Here is a 22162-nt window from a genome sequence, read left to right as displayed (position 1 = left end):
GCTAATCAGGGGCTGTTATTGCTGCTGGCACAGTGTCAGCTGCTAATCAGGGGCGTTTACTGCTGCTGGCTCAGTAGCTGCTGCTAATCAGTACCTGCTATTGTTGCTGGCACAGTGGCAGCTGCTAATCAGTGGCTGTTACTGCTGCTGGCATAGTAGCTGCTGCTAATCAGTGGCTGTTATTGCTGCTGGCACAGTTGCAGCTGCTAATTAGTACCTGTTACTGGCACAGTGGCAGCTGCTAATCAGTGGCTGTTACTCTTGCTGGCACAGTTGCTAATCAGTGGATGTTAATGCTGCTGGCACAGCGGCACCTGCTAATCAGTAACCTGTTACTGTTGCTGGCACAGTGGCAGATGCTAATCAGTGGATGTTACTGCTGCTGGCACAGTGGCAGCTGCTATTCAGGGGCTGTTACTGCTGCTGGCACAGTGGCTGCTGCTAATCAGTGGCTGTTACTGCTGCTGGCACAGTGGCTGCTGCTAATCAGTGGCTGTTACTGCTGCTGGCACAGTGGCTGCTGCTAATTAGTGGCTGTTATTGCTGCTGGCACAGTGGCTGCTGCTAATTAGTGGCTGTTACTGCTGCTGGCACAGTGGCTGCTGCTAATCAGTACCTGTTACTGCTGCTGGCACAGTAGCTGCTGCTAATCAGTAGATGTTACTGCTGCTGGCACAGTGGCAGCTGCTAATCAGTGGCTGTTATTGCTGCTGGCACAGTTGCAGCTGCTAATCAGTGGCTGTTACTGCTGCTGGCACAGGAGCTGCTGCTAATCAGTGGCTGTTACTGCTGCTGGCACAGTGGCAGCTGCTAATCAGTGGCTGTTATTGCTGCTGGCACAGTGGCAGCTACTAATCAGTGGCTGTTACTGCTGCTGGCACAGGAGCTGCTGCTAATCAGTGGCTGTTACTGCTGCTGGCACAGTGGCAGCTGCTAATTAGTGAATGTTATTGCTGCTGGCACAGTGGCAGCTGCTAATCAGTGGCTGTTACTGCCACTGGCACAGTGGCTGCTGCTAATCAGTGGCTGTTACTGCTGCTGGCACAGTGGCTGCTGCTAATCAGTACCTGTTACTGTTCCTGGCACAGGAGCTGCTGCTAATCAGTGGCTGTTACTGCTGCTGACACAGTGGCAGCTGCTAATCAGTGGATGTTATTGCTGCTGGCACAGTGGCAGCTGCTAATCGGTGCATGTTATTGCTGCTGGCACAGTGGCAGCTGCTAATCAGTGCATGTTATTGCTTCTTGCACAGTGGCTGCTGCTAATCAGTGGCTGTTACTGCTGCTGGCACAGTGGCAGCTGCTAATCAGTACCTGTTACTGTTGCTGGCACAGTGGCAGCTGCTAATCAGTGGATATTACTGCTGCTGGCACAGTGGCTGCTGCTAATCAGGGGCTATTATTGCTGCTGGTACAGTGGCTGCTGGTAATCAGTATCTGTTACTGCTGCTGGCACAGTGGCAGCTGCTAATCAGTGGCTGTTACTGCTGCTGGCACAGTGGCTGCTGCTAATCAGTAGCTGTTACTGTTCCTGGCACAGTGGCATCTGCTAATCAGTGGCTGCTGCGGCTTCTGGCACAGTGGCTGCTGCTAATCAGTGGCTGTTACTGCTGCTGGCACAGTAGCTGCTGCTAATCAGTGGATGTTACTGCTACTGGCACAGTGGCTGCTGGTAATCAGTGGCTGTTGCTGCTGGCACAGTGGCTGCTGCTAATTAGTGGCTGTTACTGCTGCTGGCACAGTGGCTGCTGCTAATTAGTGGCTGTTACTGTTGCTTGCACAGAAGCTGCTGCTAATCAGTACCTGTTATTGTTGCTGGCACAGTGGCAGCTGCTAATCAGTGGCTGTTACTGCTGCTGACACAGTAGCTGCTGCTAATCTGGGGCTGTTACTGCTGCTGGCACAGTGGCAGCTGCTAATCAGTACCTATTACTGCTGCTGGCACAGTAGCTGCTGCTAATCAGTGGATGTTACTGCTGCTGGCACAGTAGCTGCTGCTAATCAGTGGCTGTTACTGCTGCTGGCACAGTGGCTGCTGCTAATTAGTGGCTGTTACTGCTGCTGGCACAGTGGCTGCTGCTAATCAGTGGCTGTTACTGCTGCTGGCACAGTGGCTGCTGCTAATCAGTACCAGTTACTGCTGCTGGCACAGTAGCTGCTGCTAATCAGTGGATGTTACTGCTGCTGGCACAGTGGCAGCTGCTAATTAGTGGCTGTTACTGCTGCTGGCACAGTGGCTGCTGCTAATCAGTGGCTGTTACTGCTGCTGGCACAGTGGCTGCTGCTAATCATTGGATGTTACTGCTGCTGGCACAGTGGCTGCTGCTAATCAGTGGCTGTTACTGCTGCTGGCACAGTGGCTGCTGCTAATCAGTGGCTGTTACTGCTGCTGGCACAGTGGCTGCTGCTAATCAAGGGCTGTTACTGCTGCTGGCACAGTTGCTTCATTTATTAATAAAATGCATTTTAAGCCACCAGCAAGCAAGAACGTACTCAGAATAATTTTGAGAGTACTTTTTCACCTTCCTTTTAGGACTTTTTAAATTGCAGAGTGCTAAAAAGTCATTTTAAACAGAAGATGGAGAATTATCTCCTAGGAGAACACTCAAGAGAAAAACTTGATTGAATATGGGCACTGATGTCTAAAGCATTAGGCTTTTACACCATTCTGAACAAGAGACATGCTTATATCCTAATATGTTTCCAAGGGGCATAGTCACTCTCCAGCAGTAAAATTGTTGTGTGCAGTGATCACTCAGCATTGTTACTGCCTGGTACTTCTGTCAGGGATGTATTAACCTGTATTAGGTAGGTAAGTAGACATTGCCAAGTCTTCTTGCATAGCGGACTGACCCTGAAGAACATAAAGCAGATCACGCTAATTTTGCAACTTGCACCACTTACTTGTCAGAAATACTATTAAAACTGCTGTGTGCTTGCTGTACGCGACTGTTTTATCACTGCATAGAGAATATGCCCCCTTGTGTCATACTTCTCTTGGGGGGAAAAGACCACCTAATTTCTACAACAAAATCATACTACATCCCGTTCAGCCATCTATTCTTCATATTGTAACAAGATAGCAAAACCAGCCTGCTAGAAAGGGTTCTAGGCCTGGTAAGTAATAGCCTTTTCTTGTGATCAATGACATGTTTTTGTTTTGTTTGTGTCCTGAGACCTGTTTACATTGTTAGAAAGTAGAGGTGTTGACACCACTAAACTAAAATATAATTGGAAATTGTGGAAGAGGGTTTTTGAACAGTCTTTACAATTGGTGCAACATTATTAGAATAAGCCTCCTATATGCTGCAGGCATTTCTACTCTTTTTGTTCTTTGCGCCTCTCCATGCTATCACTTTTGTGCCAAGTCTCATCTTTCAGTGTAGGTAATCTACTCGCCTGCTATGTAGTCAAAAGTCCAGGTGTTCCAAGGTCCCTTCAGCATGCCGGGGGTTAATCCCTGCAGGCCTGAAACTCTAAACTGAACACCGTACTAAAAACATTCAGGATCTTTGTGAAATAAAACCACCCTTTGTGAATGTGCTGAAACAGAAACGTGTTTTTTTGCTTATTACAACGTGTGACAGGAGAGAGAGAAATTTCCCTAACGCCATAATCCTCCAGGGCTCAGCAGAATGTAAAATGCAGGCGAGGCTGAGCTTTGCTGTGGAGTTTGAGCCTTGGGTGTAACCTAACTAGCTAGGGGAAGCACAATTCCTGATTGACAGCAGGACTAGCATTATGCAAATGCCGCAAGTCTGAACAGAGGCTGATTGGGGCTCCGGCAGGGGCTCTGCTACGCACGTCACGCTTTTATCTTCCAATATAGCTTTTTTTTTTTTTTTCCTTTGCTTTTTTTTTCTGTTTCTATAACCTAATATGTTACCTTGATCTCTTAGTCTGAGTTAATAAATGCAGAAAGATAAGCACGAGTCTCTCCTGTAAACACACATCACTGTTTGTGCCTGATCTGTGTCTGTTTTCCTAATGGTGTGCTTAAAGCAATGTTGATCTCTGCTTATATTTTAGTCACTGTTTGTGTTTGAGCTTCTTGCTCTCCTTGTTCACATAACATTACAATGTGCATTTGTAATTTACCCTACTGGTATCTTTCGGCATTCTTCTCAAGCTATTATGTAGGTCAGGCCTGTCTTAGACAGATTTCCTGAACCTGTGTCAGATTAAGCTGAAGGAATTTTAATAAACCCTCCCTGGTAGGCGTAGGCCTAAGCGAGACTAACCTAGTTAAGCCTGATTTTTTTTTTCCTTGTGTGCATGTCTGTGGGGGAAAAGAGCCGTGCAGAGCTCAGGGCTGAATTGTGTTTCAGGAACTGTTTACTAAATAAACGAAGGCCTGAAAATGGTGGGCAAGGCTCGGTCTTCTAATTTCACTGTGTTTGAAAAGCTTGATCTTCTGAGGCTCGTGAAGCCCTACATTGGAGTCTTAGAGGAGCACACCAACAAACATTCGGTGATCATAGAGAAGAACAACTGCTGGGAGATCATAGCGGAAAAGTACAACTGTCTGGGCGGAGGACGTCCCCCGCGCACGGCGCAAGGCCTACGCACTCTCTACAAGCGACTAAAGGAGTATGGCAAGCAAGAGCTGATACAATGCAAGGCCACTCAGTCTGACTACCATAGGACGGTGTCCGAGGCCACCAAGAAACTGGTGGAAATTATTCCTCAGTTTGGGAATGTGTGTTTTGGAAACGACTTCAAAGGATTATCATTATCAAGGTAAGGCAACCACATTTTAGATTGAAATGTATTTTTAAGTTACCTGATTTTATGTACAGTTTATTTGTTTTTTTCCACAAGACCATGGTCTCCGTCAGGTGCCTTGTGGGCCACATAGGGTCCTCAGCTACTTTTTGATGTGACTGAATAGCCGTTCAGCAGGTGAAGGTTGTCTCAGTACATTAAAGTAAACCCCTGATGAGAGCAGTATGGAACACCTGTTTAACTTTTATAGATGTTGTTTGTAAGACTTACCCTATAACTCTCTTTAGCTTAATGGCCTGGTTTATTGAATTACAATGAGTTGTAAAGCAGGGAAGACATGCTTTGTCGATTCAAAAGGTCCATTCATATGTAGAGGACTTCTAAAATGCCTATATAATTGGATGTTCAAAATGTATACAGGCTGACTTCGTTGTACATCTCCGTTTATAAATCGCCCGCAGTGACAGAAATAAGCTGCAGCTAGTTCAGTCTTAAAGTAGTGACATAAGTATCCCTCTATCGCATTGCTTCCTAAGTACTAGTGCCATACCCTGAGCATATCTGCTTGTGTGTATTTGTACATGTAGACAGACCGATATAGGCGCTAGTCTACTTTATGGGAACCAACAGGAAACCTCATAGGGAACAGTTCTCCTACCACACCACCCTCTTCAGCACAAAGCATTGTGATTGGCCAAATAGTGTAGGTGTAGTTTACTACAACCTATCAAAAACCTAGAATTTAGCGAGGGTGCTTTCCACCCAATCACGTTGGCTGAATTTCCCTTTGAGAATTCCTGATGGGTCCCCTAAAGTAGACTAGCACCCAGCTCTACCTATTTCTACAATTGCATGCCATATAAACAGAAGACATGAAACAACTCAAGGGTCATGATGTTTGTAGGCTTTCATTGATAAAAGTGTTTTGCTAGCATCTGAACAGTTACTGGTAGTGCTTAGGGATTTCCATTATAGGGCTGTATTATTCTAGAGGCATTAAGAATGACTGAACATAGTCTGTACTTGTATCATTGATACTGAAATGACAGTTGCAGAAGTCACCATTAACATAATAAGTTGTGGCATTTGGTGTCAGTGTTTACATTCTCTGTAGCTGTAATATAAAATGTTTTGTAAAAATGTAACCGCTGAAATAGGGAGACTATGAAAAGTCTTTTTTACACGTCGCTGCTGCTGTGATAATACCTTTCTGACCTTCTACCCCGGCTTTGTGAAACCTCAGATTACCGAGGACTGAGTCGTTAACTATTTCAGTGATCGTAAATACGGTCGGAGTGCTGATGGCTCAGGCTTGCCAGGCAGTATATTTGCCCTCGTCTGCTAACTGCGCTCTTGGCGGTTCATTGTTCAGCTCTTCATAGCATTACTGCCGGTTTAAAAAGCTGTTAATGTAGGCATTTAATATTTATTCTCTAGGTAATTTACTTATACATCAAATATTTTTTTCCGGCACTGTACTTTACGCGTCTCCAAGAATGCTGATCTCTGGACTGGTACTGTCTTAACACAAAGCTTTAATAGGAGCTTCTGAACAATAATGAAAATATAATGCATTATTGATCTGACTCTTCTTAGGAAGTATGACAGAGATGGCAGCTGCAGCACAAAGTCCTCTCTGCAGCACAAAGTCCTCTCTGCAGCACAAAGTCCTCTCTGCAGCACAAAGTCCTCTCTGCAGCACAAAGTCCTCTCTGCAGCACAAAGTCCTCTCTGCAGCACAAAGTCCTCTCTGCAGCACAAAGTCCTCTCTGCAGCACATTGCTTTCACCCCAAGCTCCTTGCTCTGCTAACACTCTACTAACTAGAACACTACTCTGACCGGCTGGTGTACACCAAGAGCGCTTCTGAGTACTTTTAAAATTACCAGCGCTTTGAAAAGTTCTTGGCTAATGTATTTGAATAGGATGGTGCACACCAGAGTGATGTGCTTTTTTCCCCAAATGCAAACGCGGGTCCTGCAGTATTTTTGCTGATTTCTGAAGCGATTCAGCCTCAATGTTAAGTATAGGAAAGTGGAAAATCGCTCGGAAAAGGGCTAGATCAGAGTAATTTTCCAAGCGTTTTTGTTACAGAAGCTGTTCAGTTACAGCTCTACTGTAACAAAATATAAAATAAAGCTACACCAAAACGCTCCAAAATCGCTAGGCATGTTTAGAAAAGTGCTAGGCACATGCCTAGAATCGTCCTGAAAATCGTTTCAAAAAGTGCCAAGCGTTTGCAATTACGCTAGCGCTTTTTAGTGTGCACTGGGCCTTAATCCCGTGCATATGCTAAACAAATCTCAGCCAATAACAACCGCCACTGTCTAGGATCCAGTGTGCGTATGGCAGCCCCTGACCCCTCTTGACTGCTCAGCCAGAGATAATAATAGTTCCTATATTTTTATAGCGCTTTTCTCCTGTCGGACTTAAAGCGCTTGCGAGGCAACCACTAGAGCACACTCTAGGCAGTAGTAGGCAGTAGCAATGTTAGGGAGTCTTGCCCAAGAACTCCTTACTAAATAGGTACTGGCTTACTGAATAGGAAGAGCTGAGGTTTAAACTCCTTTGTCAGAGGCAGAGGCCTTAACCATTACACTATCCAGCCACTAGATCCGCCTTGATGGATCACTTCGGCTGTGAGCATTACCCCGCCCTCTGATGTCACACCCACACTATTCTCCACCCCCTCCCCCAGCTTACAGCAGAACACATCGCTCATTTGCCTTGCAAAGTCGTCCGAGGGATCGGATCCCCATTGGGCGACATTGATTGATTGAGCGTGTATGGGGCTTAATGCTGATACATACATTGTATGAGATCGGTTAAAATGAACTTCATGAATTAAAAGAGTCAATGTAATTGTGTTAAGATTACATTTGAAATGGTTAAAATGTTTACGTTTTCTTAGGGCCAGTTCACAAAAACGGTTAGCATGTATTGCAGTTATCGATCCTCGACTGTCTCCAACCAACTGCTTGCACCTACTAAAGGTGCCCATTAATGGTACAATTTTCAAAGACTTCTCATCCGATAATGGCAATTCAATTCCAAAAGCGCTGCCTTAGCATTTGCTGAGCACTTTGGCTCAATAGAAGGTATAGGGAAATTGCAAAGCGCTTGAAAATGCGCTTTGTGTAGCGATTTCCCCAGCGCTTTTATGAATAAATATATTGTATTTATTCATTTCCGGGTCAAAGAGTTCACTTCCTGACTGATGTCAGGAAGTGAAAAAACGAATCGCTCAGCAAAAGCGCTTAGAAAAGCGCAAAACGCAGGGAAAAGCGCTTACAAAACTCTCGATGAATCGCTCAAGGCGCTTGCGATTTATAATGTGAACAAGGCCTGACAGAGAGAGGTAAGTTACCTGTATGATCACCTCGTAAAGCTCCGCTCCATCCTTCTGACACTTCCTCCTTCACAGCCGCTACTTCTGCTGTGAAAGAGGAAATGGGAGGATGAAGCGCAGAGTGCAGCGCATAAGCAAGAGGCGGTCATGCAGGTAACTTGCCCCCTCCTCGCACACACTGACGATGGTGCACAGCAGCAAGAGGTTCGCTCAATTCTGTTCATGGCATTATTTAACAAAGTGAAGTGGAGGCTGCCATATTTATTCCCTTTAAAGCACTACCAGTTGCCTGGCAGCCCTGTTGATCTCTTTGGCTGCAGTAGTGTCTGAATCACACCTGATACAAGCATGCCGCTAGTCTTGTTGGACTTCAGACAGAGAGATCTGATCTGCATGTTTGTTCAGAGGCAGAGGATCAGCAGGACAGACATGCCATTTGCATTGTTTGAAAATAAATATGTCAGCCTCCATATCCCTCTCACCTCAGGTGTGCTTTATGTGTATGGCCAGCGCAGGATAAGCAGTGTGTCTGGCCTGTATTGCTTGAGACGGCAGGGAACGTATGCTGTTGCTATGGGGATAGGAGGAGGTAATATAGTTCAGTGCATGATGGGAGTAGCTTCTGGCAGGTGGGGTGAGGAGGGGAACAGTGTGCTTGGCTGAGATGATACAGCACTTTGGATCTTTCTGCAATGCATCGGGCTGCTGTATACATGCTATATTCTTGACCCCGACTGGCTGACTCTGGTTTAATTACAAGTAATTCGTGACTCATTGACAGATGCAGCTGGACGCTTTCCATAAGCTGAGCCCTATCTAACACCCAAGACCGGCTGCTTCCATGTGGGGCTTAAGAAGAATAAACAGTGTGGGCACTGAGCTGAAGCTTATAGATAAGAGGCATGAGTGACAGGTGCACTTGTGGCTGGGTGGTGTAATGGTTAAGGGCTCTGACGCAGGAGACCAGGGTTCGAATCTCGGCTCTGTCTGTTCAGTAAGCCAGCACCTGTTCAGTAGGAGACCTTAGGCAAGTCTCCCTAACACTGCTACTGCCTATAGAGCGTGCCCTAGTGGCTGCAGCTTTGGCGCTTTGAGTCCACCAGGAGAAAAGCGCGATATAAATGTTATTTGTCTTGTGTACCATCCTAAGGAAAGGATATAGATACCAATTATAAAGCAAGCCTCTCACACACACCAGGTCAGTAACTGAGCTTGCAACAAGGGTGGGGCGCTCAGAGGTTGCATCACAGAAAACTGCATGTCACAGTGACTTCTAGTTTTTAGATGTAAGTTGCTGAAATCATAGACATTGTGCATGTGAACTCAGTTGAACTCCTGAATGTACCTGTAAACCAGTGAAGAAATCTACATAAAGGACCAGCATGGAGTCTTGATTGGTGGAATGAATGGCGTGGCTGCTGCCCAGTGGTATGAATTATAATAGATCTAATGGCAGCAGAGATCAGATGTAATATCATTCATACCACTGCTGGCTCTAGGTTTGTACTACTTGATGCATATCAAAGCTAATGAAGCCATCAGTTGCGCACCGCTGCCACCTGCCTTGTCACCGTGTGTGTACTAGTGGTAGAAAGTGTTTCCTGTGGCCACTCCAGCTTCCTCCCACATGCAAATATGTACCAGACGTTTAATTGACTTATGCAAAAAATGGCCCTAGACTATGGCAGAATCATCGGTCTGTGTCTCATTCTTATATAATTTTACTTTGAGGCCCCTGGCACACTGCGTCGCACCACGGTAAGGGCTGTGCAAGTAAAGTTTAGGCAATGCAGCCAGCCGGAAGTATCCAAATCGCCGCAATGCCAATGCAAAGGCCACAGTGCATTACCACATGATCCGTATCTTTTACACGGATTATACAGTAATGCAAGTCAATGGGCGATGCAGACAGTGTGCGTGACGAGAGTGCGGCGCAGTTGCGCAGACCGACGTAAATCCCAGTGACATACTTCCTGCCCAGCAGGAAGTATGTCACTACCCGGTGGTGCTATACATTTGACCCCTGTCTCCGCACCGTAGCACACTGTTACATGAAGCCTAATTTTTGCTGTGCGCACATCGCATCACAACTTTCCATTGCAAATCCGGCATGTAGTGAGGGATATATGAAGGCTGTCGCATTTATTTCCTTTTAAACAATACAAATAGCCTGGCTGTCCTGCTGATCCTCTGACTCTAATATTTTACTCAAACAAGCATGCAGATCAGGTGATCTGACTGAAGTCTGGCTAGCTGCATGCTGTTAGTTGCATGCTTGTTTTGGGTGTGTGATTCAGATGTTATTGTAGTCAAAGACATCAGCAGAACAGCCAGGCAACTAGTTTTGTTTAGTTTGGGACTGGCCACACTCAAAACTAGGCGGCACTCGTGGCTGCCAAAGCCTGATCTGGCATAGTTGTAACGCCACCCGATCCCATGCGCAGGACACTATGGTGCGTCCCCGCAGGCAGCTTAGTTGTCTAAAAACATATGAGCTCCGTAACTCAGCCAGGAGCTGTTTTCATTGGCTCCTAACGTCCTGATCACTGTAAAGGTGTGAATCTGAGAGCAAGATCTGTCAGCCGTCCATACACCACAGGTATGAAATCTCTCGGGAATTGTCCATGTGCACCGCATCCGCCGCTGTTGCCTAAAGTCAGTGTTCCCCCACTGCCCGTGTAAAGTGTATACATTACCTGTCCGTAGCCTCCGCTTTTCCCCCGCAGGCTTCTAGACGCATTCTCCACTGCATACACACGCAAGTGAAGTGCGCTATTTACATACAGTATCTCTCCAGCAGCCGCTGGAGAGCTACGTAAAGAGCGCATTTCCTCTTGCGCAGACTGGCTGCGACTGGAGGAAGTTACGGGACTGCAGGCAGCGGAGGACGGCAGCGTGGGAGTAATCTGTGCGCATGGGGCTGGAGGACACCCCAGGTATGTATAAAAAAGTAAGTATCTGTCATCTCTGGTTTCCTTTTATGCAGTTTAACCCTTTCCACTCGTAAGTCCCGCATGACATACGGAAAAACCCGATGCGCTGATCCCTGTGTGCCGTTTTGTGGGCATGTATTACTACATGCCCACACTGGTAGTGCCCCCCATACCTGATTGCTGGCATCATCGCTAGAAGGAAGTGACATTTAGATTTAAATGTCACTTCCGTTTCTTTCCTTTTTTTCTTTTTCTTTTTTTTTTTTTTTTTTTTTTTTTTTTTTTGAATAAAAAGTGGTTGGTGATTCATTTTTGCAGATTCCATTCTGCAAAAAAAAAAAAAAAAAAAAAATAATTGCAGATTAGTAAATAGTAAATATATAATGAATGGCATCCTATGGGATGGACTGGGGGAGGGTGTAAATAGTAGCCAGTATTTTATTGCTAATCTGCCCAATCGAAATACTAACGATTGCATTGTGTGTAGGGACAGTAAGACACCGGGTGGCGGGCATAAAACCACCTATTATTGCGAAACTTGCACACGCAGGCCCGGATTACACCCAGGAAACTGTTTTTCAATTTACCATACCTTGGCTTTCGCCTCTGCTACCAGCCAATAGCAGATGCCAAACTGTCCAAATAAGGTATCAAATTAAACGTTATAATGTGTTCTTTAAAATAGGATATACCATGTTACGGTGTTATGTTCCATGTTAAAATGGGAGAGAGAGTAAGAGGGAGAGCGCATTTCTTTAAAAAAAAAAAAACCTCTGAACAGAAACGACTTCCTTTAGGAAAGAACTCCGAGTGGAAAGGGTTAATGCATACAGCCCTATGCTCTGTTATGGACCTTATGTGACAAACTAGCAGACCCAAGCCCATTTGAAAAGGGGCTCTAGGGTCTGTTGTGTTTCTCGCCACCGCCTGCGGGCATGTACTGCACACGCACCCGCTGCACACCCGGCCGCCCGCTCACACGCCCGCCTGACTCCCTGGCCCTTTCCCTGTCCTCCTGTCTGTGAGCCTGGGTCCGTGCTGCGCACATGCGCAGTGGCAAAAAGCATGGACCCAGCTACACAGACCACACACGCAGGGACACAGGTTTTATTATAGAGGATCCTAACCTTGCACTGATGTGTGGTGCTTTACTACCCTCTGCGTGTAAATATTTAGCATCCACTGCGTGTAAATAATTAACAGTTTTAGCATCATGTGAATTAGCCTCAAGTCATTTTGTTTTCCATACTAAACTAACTCCTCAGGTCTGCAGCACCAGCACATGCCGGCCTGTGTGTTTGCAGTAGTGAGCGCAAGCTGCCATACGCAATGAACACCCCCAAGCAAACACAAAATGCACACACACACGTGTTTGTGTCTGCTGATATCCTCTCTAGCTGCACATATTCTGCACATAACCGTATGGTGAATGGTGGAGTTTGGTAACCCGTAGCGACCAGCTAAATCTGTATTTTCTCTTGCTTCCATTAATTTAGAGTTACAGATTTCCCAGCAAGCTTACGGTGAGCCAGAACTCCTAGGACTGTGTAAGGGGCTACAGAGGACCAAAAAGCCCTCTTAGGGTCCATTCACTCTAGAATCGCTTTTCTGAGCGTTTTGCGATTGATTAGCAGTTTTTAAAATCGCTCCCATTCACCTTCATTAAAATTGTGGAAACATTTTTCCGCTATTTTTTTCTGCGATTTTAATGAAAGTGAATGGGAGCGATTTTAAAAACGCTAATCAATCGCAAAACACTCTTGTAGTGTGAATGAGGCCCTTACTAAAATGCTATGTAAAACAGAAGTTTGCCTTCTTAAAACAGAAGGTATTTGCTATGATTCAGATTGGAGTGAGCTCTGAGGTGTCCCACAATGCATCACTGCTGAATATGTAAACTATCTCTTTATTGTTCCCTGATAGCTAAACACACCTCCAGAACCACTGGAATGCAATGATGTGTCAGCTTTTATATACAGAGCCACAATAATTCAACATGCCTACAAACTGCTTGAGATTAGTTGATCCTCATCAGTGCATGGCGTGGATTAATGTGGCTCTAAGGCGTAGGACTTGAAACACGCAGAGTTAAAGATTACCCAGCAAGCTCTTGGTGAACCAGGATTCCTAGGAGTGTGTGAGGGTCTGAGAGAATTGGCTGCTGTGGGTTATTGCATTTTGTCAGCAGCCACGTTCACTGTGCGGCAGGAGTGTTACGGTAAAATGCGTTACGGCATTGTAAAGCACTACAGGTGCGTTGCCGCTAAATGCGTGCGTTAGGGCTCATTCATATCTAACAACGCGTGCAGGAGCCATTCTCCTGCATGCCTTTTATGGCCTGCGGCGCGTCGTCGGGATGTTGCGGCGCGATGCAATCAGTGGCGATAGTTATTAATTCACCCGACGGGAAAATGCCGGCTCCCGGCGGTTAAAAGCTCCCGGGTGCGTCGAAACGCAGCGTCGGATGTGAAAGGTAAAATGAAAGTCTATGGACTTTCATTTCACCGTAATACTTTGCGTTAAAACTCTGGAAATGTGCTCTAATGTGAAAGAGCCCTTCGGGATGATAAATGAGGTCATGCAGGATTATGTCAGTTTTTATGCAAATATATGTAGCTTGAAAATGGTCCAATCAAATCCCACTCAGAGACTGCTACATATATCTGCATGAGCTCGGAAATCTTTGCACCTCATTGATCAGTTTGAGTGAAGCCTACTTTTCATTGACTGTATGCTTCACTGCACCCGACGCAGCACATCTCCGACGTCCTGATTTGTTGCATTACCTTCCTGCTGTCACAGGGAAAACCAACAGCCACTGTGACCGTAGCCAAAATGAAGAACCTGGAGGTGCCAGGCTGTATGTTTGATTACACTGCAGAGTTTCCTTGAGCATGAGCCCATTGTGCCCCTTCCCTGCCCTGCACAGATGAATCTGAGCTAAACATGTGTAACCTGCCAGGGAGGCCGGCCTGCTGCATCTTCCTCACAGCATTCTCACAGCGCCAGGCACATGTATGCAGCTTCTAGGCGAGCACAAGCAGTTAAAATCTGATGTAGTGGCACAAAATCCCCACTCAGCAAAATCCCTGTACAGGGATAGTGCAGCAAATCCTCTGCAAGCCTACAGAGTCCGCTCCCACATGCCAGTCCAAACCTGAAATTCCAGTCCTGGGATATAAAGCTGCCAAGCCTGCTGAGCTCTGCTCTTGTAAGGGCTGGATCCTATTCTGAGCTCTGCTGAGGGGGGCTGCTGCCTGACAAGGAGAATCTCCCAATATTCTACCACCAGAGCCTGATTGCCTCTCGGTTGCTTATTGAAATCCAGTACACAGGAAATACAATACTATTTTGTTAGAGCTTGTTGTACACAACTGTAACTTTTTCCTACAGTAGAAAGAAAAAGTATGTGAACCCTTTGGAATTATATGGATTTCTGTACAAATTGATCATAAGTCACAACAATAGACAAAGACAGTCTGCTTAAAGAGAACCCGAGGTGGGATTTAATTATGTTAGTGGGGCACAGAGGCTGGTTGTGCACACTAACACCAGCCTCTGTTGCCCCATGGTGTGCCTCCATGTCCCCCCTACGCGCCGCTATAGCCCCCGCTATGTTTACCTAAGCGCTGTCTGTCAGCGCCGCTCCCCCGCATCCTCCGTATCGGCGCTACCCGCCCGCGTCACTTCCCTCCTATCAGAGGGAGGGAAGGGACACGGGCGGGTAGCGCCGATGCTGAGGAGGCGGGGGAGCGGCGCTGACAGACAGCGCTTAGGTAAACATTGTGCTGGCGACACGCTGCGTGTCGCCAGCACTGCGGGGGTATAGCGGCGCGCAGGGGGGACATGGAGGCACACCATGGGGCAACAGAGGCTGGTCTTAGTGTGCACAACCAGCCTCTGTGCCCCACTAACATAATTAAATCCCACCTCAGGTTCTCTTTAAACTAATACCACACCAATAATTAAATGTTTCCATGTTTTTATTGAGCACACCATGTAAACATGCACAGTGCAGGTGGAAAAGATATGTGAAGCCTTGGATTTAATAACTGGTTGAGCTTCCTTTGGCAGCAATAACTTCAACCAAACTCCTGTAGTTGCAGATCAGATGTGCTGGTGGACAGATGGCCTTAAAGTGGATCTGAGATGAACTTTTACTCATTGCATAATTGTGTTCCTTTCCTATTGTTTATAGGGCATTCCTCAAGCCAAATACTTTTTTGTTTTGGCTTTAATACTCTAATTCCCTATAAACTAAACAAGCCACGCCCACAGGTTTTCAGAGAGCCAAGGCACTCTTAGACAGTAGCAAGGGCTCATGGGAACTCAGTCTGGGAAGGAGGAGGGGGAGGTATTACTAGCCAGAGATTTCAGAGGCAGAGGGGAGGAGGAGGGGGGGATTAGGTTTTTTGCTGAAGATACAGATAAGCCTGCCTCTGTGTAATGTTTACAAACAACATGGCTGCTGTCATTGTATCACAGGAAGAAATAATCATATTCTATTAAAGGGTTTTCAGCTAGATTTGCGGTGTAAACTATCTAAACTTTAGATAAGATATATAGACAAGTTACTTGGTATACTTAGTTTTTCATCTCAGATCGGCTTTAAAGGGAACCTTAACTGAGAGGGATATGGATGTTTCCTTTTAAACAATACCATTTGCTTGGCAGTCCTGCTGATCTCTTTGCTGCAGTAGTATCTGGATCTCACACCTGAAACAAGCATGCAGCTAATCCAGTCTGGCTTCAGTCAGAGCACCTGATCTGCATTCTTGTTGAGGGGCTGTGACTAAAAGTATTAGGGCCTGTTTCCACTAGCGCGAATTCGCATGCAGACAACGCATGCGGATTCGCATAGGCAATACAAGTGGATGGGACTGTTTCCACTTGTCAGTTTTCATTTGCGTTTTTATGTGCAGGATTTTTCTGCACGGTAGACCCTGCAGAATTCGCCTGCGTGTGGAATGCAGGCGAATCGCAGGCAATGTATTTAATAGGGAAATCGCATGCGTTTTTTGCATGCGTTTTTTTGCCGCGATTTCGCATTGAAAGTAATGTAAATTGACACAGGCAGTGACATGGTTAAAATCGCATATACTCTGCCTATGCGAAATCGCATGCGAAATCGCGGCAAAAAACGCATGCGGAATCGCATCCGCATGCGATTTTGTCAGCAGTGATATGCGGCGATTCCGCACCGCACTAGTGGAAACGGGCCCTTAGAGACACAGGATCAGCAGGAGAGTCAGGCAACTGGTATTATTTTAAAAGGAAATATCCATATCCTTCTCAGTATAGGTTCCCTTTAATGGACATCTGAGGTGAAAATAAACTGATGAGATAAACAATTATCTATCCTCCTTCTCCTAGAAATGACTTTTTTTTTTTTTTAGATATCCCGCAGTTTTATTTTATATTTAAAGAGACTCCGTAACAAAAATTGCATCCTGTTTTTTATCATCATACAAGTTCCAAAAGCTATTCTAATGTGTTCTGGCTTACTGCAGCACTTTGTACTATCACAGTCTCTGTAATAAATCAATGTATCTTTCCCTTGTCAGACTTGTCAGCCTGTGTCTGGAAGGCTGCCAAGTTCTTCAGTGTTGTGGTTCTGCTATGCACTCCCCCCTCAGGGGGGAAAGAAACACACAAATGATCTCTTGAGATTCAAAAGGAAGGCTGTATACAGCCTGCTTGTGTATGGATGTATTTTCTATGTGTGGACATACTGTACATCAACCTACTTCCTGTTTTGGTGGCCATTTTGTTTGTTTATAAACAAACTTTTTAAAACTGTTTTTAACCACTTTTAATGCGGCGGGGAGCGGCGAAATTGTGACAGAGGGTAATAGGAGATGTCCCCTAACGCACTGGTATGTTTACTTTTGTGCGATTTTAACAATACAGATTCTCTTTAAATTTAGTTTTTACTGTTTCATTGTCTGTGCTCAATAACACACGTGGTGAAGTATGCCAGAGCCCAAATCTATGAACTACTGACCCTTTTTTATCTCTTTTGGCTGTAATTCCTCATCAGTGAGGGTTACACTATAGTCCGACCCAGTCCCGACGCGGACAGAAACCGCCACTTGCATACCTGATGTTTAACACTTTAAGGCAGAGAAAGGGGAAAAAAGGAACACGGCATAGTCATTTGTGTGCTTGGCACTGTACATACACATGTCTATCTCATTATGTCACGTCGCCTCAATTGTCCTTTATCGGCACCGATTTTCTTCATATTCAATTATAATAATCAAATTGGATGGTCAATTGGCCGCCAAGTCGCCACCTTAAGTCCTTCCAGCCATCAAGAGATGACAAAGCACCGCACTTTCTCTTATTTGTTTAGAAAAGGCTAGGTATGAACAACTGGGGTGATTTACTAAGTGAGACATGAAGAAATCTCCCCTCTAAATTTTACCCAACAGATTGGATGTTTAACGTGAAGGAAATTGAGTCTTCAAATCGTATTTATTAAGCTGGATTCACACTTTGCGTGTTGCATAACGCACACATTATAATGTGTGACCTTCAATGGACACATTGCACGCTTTATACAATACACACTGAGGCTGGGAGCATACCTGTCTGTGCTGAAAAGCATGCGGTTTAAGGTGCGTGTTTTTGTCTGCATTTACACTTTGGATTCGCGTTTTTGTATGCGTTTGCACTATGTTTGTATTTTGAATATGCTGGAACGCTGCAAATCGCAAATCCGATCTCTGATTCCGATTTTCACCAGATGCTAGCAACACAAAAAGAAAAATGCAGCATGCAGGACGTTTTTATATCACATCAAAAATCGGAATTGCATGTTAAATGGCATACAAGTCAGAAATCTGAATTGCATGTTCTATTTCCGAACATGAGGTAAGAGATGAGGTAAATGCATAAAGTGAGGTATTTCAGCGGTAAGCATACAGTAAATAAATAATCTTTGTCTTCCATAACTTAGTCTTTGGAAGATTTTTTTTTTTGAAGGGGGGAAGGTGTATTTGATTATGTAGCAACCTATGAAAAGTATATTTTTTTAGGCATCCCTTATAAAAAAAAAATCGAGGAAATATTTGGAGTTTTATTTCTACTATTCTTTTATATTACACAGCCTGAATCGGAAAACACTAAAACCGCAATAGGAACGCCACTAAAAACTGCAAAATGCATACAAATTGACTTTACCTCCAGGTACAGGCAGATCTCAAACTGATCGGTAAATGATTTAACATGCCCCCTAATTTCCATGAGATTAGCTATTTTCTGTAAATTAACTCACAAATTACCTCATAATTTACCTCATGAGGTAAAACATGACTAAAACCTACCGGAATTGCTACATGTCATTACCTCATGAGGTAAATTACCTTACATGATTTAATTTGTTTGGTAACCCTACCAGAATTGAGGCCATATTGTTTGCATTTCGATTGCATTTTTGCATCTGTAGCCGGCTGTGTAGACAAGCTCTTATAATGTTGGACAAAATGTACATTTTTCAAGCAAGATGCGTTTGTCCAAATCATTCTTTGTATAGATTTTGATGTTGCACACGTACATTGTTTAATGCGGGGGTTCTCACATCTGTCCTCAAGCCTTACCAAAAGTGAATATTTTGTGGCTTTCCATAAAGAAGTATAGGAAGATGTCACTTAGAGGTAGGCCCAGTGCATACCAAAAACCTCTAGCAGATCTGCAAAACGGTAGAGGATTTTGAAGCAGATTTCAGAGCTATTCTAGGCATGTTTTCTAAACATGCCTAGCGTTTTTTGGAGTGATTTTGTGTAGCAGATTACAAATATTGTTATGGTAAAGCTGTTATTGAACAGCTTCTGTAACAAAAGCTCCTGAAAAACCACTCTGATCTAGCGTTTTTCAGAGCGGGTTTCCATTTTCCTATACTCAACATTGAGGCAGAAACGCCTCAGAAATCTAAAAAATGCTGCAGCCCCCAAGTTTGCATTTGTGGAAAAAACGAACCGCTCTGTTGTGCATCATCCCATTCACTTCCATTAGCCAAGCGGTTTTCCCCCTGCAAGTGTTTTAAAAACGCTCCAGAACCGCTCTGGTGTGCACCAGCCCAAAGTGATGATCATGTCCAGGAGAACTCTTGGAGAAGCATGTGATCAGTTTGGTCAGGTGATAGATATGTAAGTATCTGATTTTGCTAGTCATGATCCAGTGCTAAAGCAGGATGGGATCCCAACAAATCAGAGCTTTGCAAATCTGTCAGCTGATCAAACCAATCACATGCTTCTTCATGAGTTCTCCCAGACATGACCATCACTACTTCGAGGCAGACAAATTAATTTGGAATTCAGGAGCTAATCTCTTCAACTCCGTAGACAGAAGGAAAGCCAGGAGCCAGCTGTAGTTTTAAGGAGCCCTGGCTACTGGGAGTTGTCCAGTTCTGATCTAGCTAATTAGTGCAATCAGCAATTAACTCACCTGTACTTTGGAGAAAAAATACACAACCTATATTCTGCTGGTGAGGCCTGAGGCAAGGATTTGAGAGCCCATGGTATAAGCGAGTCTGTATTCTTACACATGCTAATTCCTTATCTTTATCTTTGCATTTCAGTGAATCTCTAAATATGGAGCCAGAACCTGTGATCAATTCCTTAGCAGAAACCTCACCAATTCAGTCAACCACAGTCACTGTGCAGCTGGAGCCAGAACCAGAGGAAGATGTGAAGCCTCCACCTGCTTTGCTCATACCTCCACTGCCGGAGACACCTGGAATGCCATTAGAAGATGGAGAAGATCAGGAGTTCGATCCAACCCTAGACAGATCACTATCCCCATCTCTCTCTTCAGTGGACATGAGATTATCGCCATCCCCACCATTACCTCGTGTGGAGGACTGCTTCAGCCAGCCCCGCCCGAGTCTGAGGTCAGCTTGCGCCTGCAGCCCCGAAGCCATGCTCTTACTGAAGAGGGAGCATCAGATCTTTTTACACAACCAAAAACAATATGGATATTACATCAAGGAGAAAAGGGAAGGATTAAAAAGAAGGCAACAGCTGGAAGAGGAATTGCTAAAAGCTAAAATCAAAGTGGAGAAGTTAAAGGCGATGAAACTGAGACGGGACTTGCCTGAATACAACATTTTGTAGACTTTCATCCAACTCGTACTTTTTATTGAAAAGAATGTTTGCGCGCTGCTCAATGGGTTCTTCAGATTTGTGTGACGCTTCTGTGATGAACACTTCCATTTTATCAGCAGCCTTTAAGTGTTAACGGGAGCCAGTTGACAGCTTTGCAGTAAAACCCATTTTGTTAAAAAAGAAAAAAAAATCTTTCATGCCAATATTTCATTCCTGATCCATACTTACCTTTCAGCAGCAAGTGAGCTAAGCCATTTTCTTTCAGTTCTAAATGGGAAGACTTGCTTATAAAATATCTTTATGATCGGTACCAGTGTTGTAATCTCTGCAACTTTGCATCTCCATAATTGTAGAACTTGATCTCAAGGTGATACCTCCAGTGCATTCTTGTTGTTCTATTACAGTGGTTGTCAACATTCAATTGGTATGTACCCCTTTTAAAAGCATGTGCTCACCAAGTACCCCATGGTATGGGGATACTCCAGTACCCCTTTACACAGATTGATTTAATAGTAGTACATGGCAATTGTTTCCAAACAATTTCCATACTTTTAGTATTCCATTTAATTAGCTAAAATACTATTTAATGCTGGGAACACACGGTTTCTTTTTTTAGCTGATTAGATGGATCGATAATTTCCGACATGTCCGATCTCCCTTTCGATTCTTTGGCCGCTCGTTTTCTGATAGAAGTGAATGGAAAAAGATAAGAAAAACGAGCGGAAAATAAGAGAATTAACTGCAGAATCGAGCGGCAGAAACGAACAGTGTATTCCCAGCATTAATGTTGTAGTTCATATAGGATTTATTTGATTTATCATTTTCTAAAACTCAAATTTATTATACTTAATTACCATATTTTTCAGAATATAAGATGCACTTTTCCCCCCTAAAAATAGGGAGAAAAAGTCACTGCGTCTTATATTCCAAATACAGGGAGTCATCGACCATTGAACACTCGCCAGTACGAACCGCCGACCCGCTGTGATGTCAGGGACTCCCTGTATTGTCCCTGTGTCCTTCTCTGCTCCCCTTGGATAAATAAAAGCATCGGCAGCACGTCTCTCACCTAATCAATTGGAGCCTGCGGTGATCAGAGACCTCTCCTCTCCCTCACGTCTCCCCTAGTCCCGGCTTCTGCTAATGATGCGATCAGCAGAAGTCAGCACTAAGGGAGCAGTGAGAGAGAGGAGAGGTCTCTGATTGCCACGGGCTCCTATGGATTAGGTGAAACATGCTGCCGCTGCTTTAATTTATCCAGGGGGAGTGTAGAAGAACACGGGAGAGCGGAGTGAACATGAGGAGAGAGGAGGATAAATGAGGAGAGAGGAGGATAAATGAGAAAAGGGGACAGAGAAGGACACATGGGGGACATATGAGGTGCAAGAGGGGCACAATAATTGGGGAAGAACATCTACAAGACGTTGCTGGACCATGGATGCATGAGGTTTAGTATATATTTTTTCCCTAGTTTTTGACCTCCAAACCTAGGTGCTTCTTATAGTCCGGGGCGACTTATATTCCGAAAAAGATGGTAACTATATCAAGCACAAGTACCCCCTGGGTACACGTTGGGAACCTAGGTTGTATTCTATCCACCCTACCCATGTTCCATAAAGCCCTAAATTGACCTCTACAAAGAGAGTTTGAGAAATCTATATAAGGGCCTGTGCACACTTTTTTATCACAAAGCCTTCCTGAAAATAAAAAATCGCATTGCTCCACTGTGTACAGTGCCTTGCGATTTACTTTATTTCCATGAACTCTTTGCGATTAAAAATCGCATGCCATTCTAAAATCGCAGCACAACACAGCCAGTGTGTACAGGCCCTAAGACGGCATAATCTTCATTTATACCAACAAGTTTATTATTTTTCTGAAATCTAATATAAATATAAGAAGAGTCTTTTTTTTTTTTTTTTTTATTATAAAAATCTAATATGCAACAAACTACCTTAAAGGGAACTTTAACTGTCGCATAGAAAAATAGTTTCACTTACCTGCGGCTTCTACCAGAGGACGGCTGCGGGGGGCAGCCGTCCTGTCCAGC

The 22162-nt window shown here is 44.6% G+C and overlaps 2 protein-coding genes across 2 annotated transcripts in view; both read left to right on the top strand.

The window, feature by feature from the left end:
- RAD54B (RAD54 homolog B) overlaps nt 1-22162 on the top strand; it is a 114626-nt gene that overhangs the window by 28094 nt on the left and 64370 nt on the right. The window lies entirely within an intron of this gene.
- Nucleotides 4046-21231, top strand: FSBP (fibrinogen silencer binding protein). Its single transcript, XM_068237666.1, has 2 exons — nt 4046-4739; nt 19587-21231. The coding sequence occupies exons 1-2, from the start codon at nt 4360-4362 to the stop codon at nt 20119-20121; spliced, it is 915 nt and encodes a 304-aa protein (XP_068093767.1). The 5' UTR covers nt 4046-4359; the 3' UTR covers nt 20122-21231.

The sequence above is a fragment of the Hyperolius riggenbachi genome, chromosome 5 (assembly GCF_040937935.1).
Source record: "Hyperolius riggenbachi isolate aHypRig1 chromosome 5, aHypRig1.pri, whole genome shotgun sequence".
Classification (NCBI taxonomy): domain Eukaryota; kingdom Metazoa; phylum Chordata; class Amphibia; order Anura; family Hyperoliidae; genus Hyperolius; species Hyperolius riggenbachi.
This window is presented reverse-complemented; position numbering and strand designations above follow the sequence as displayed.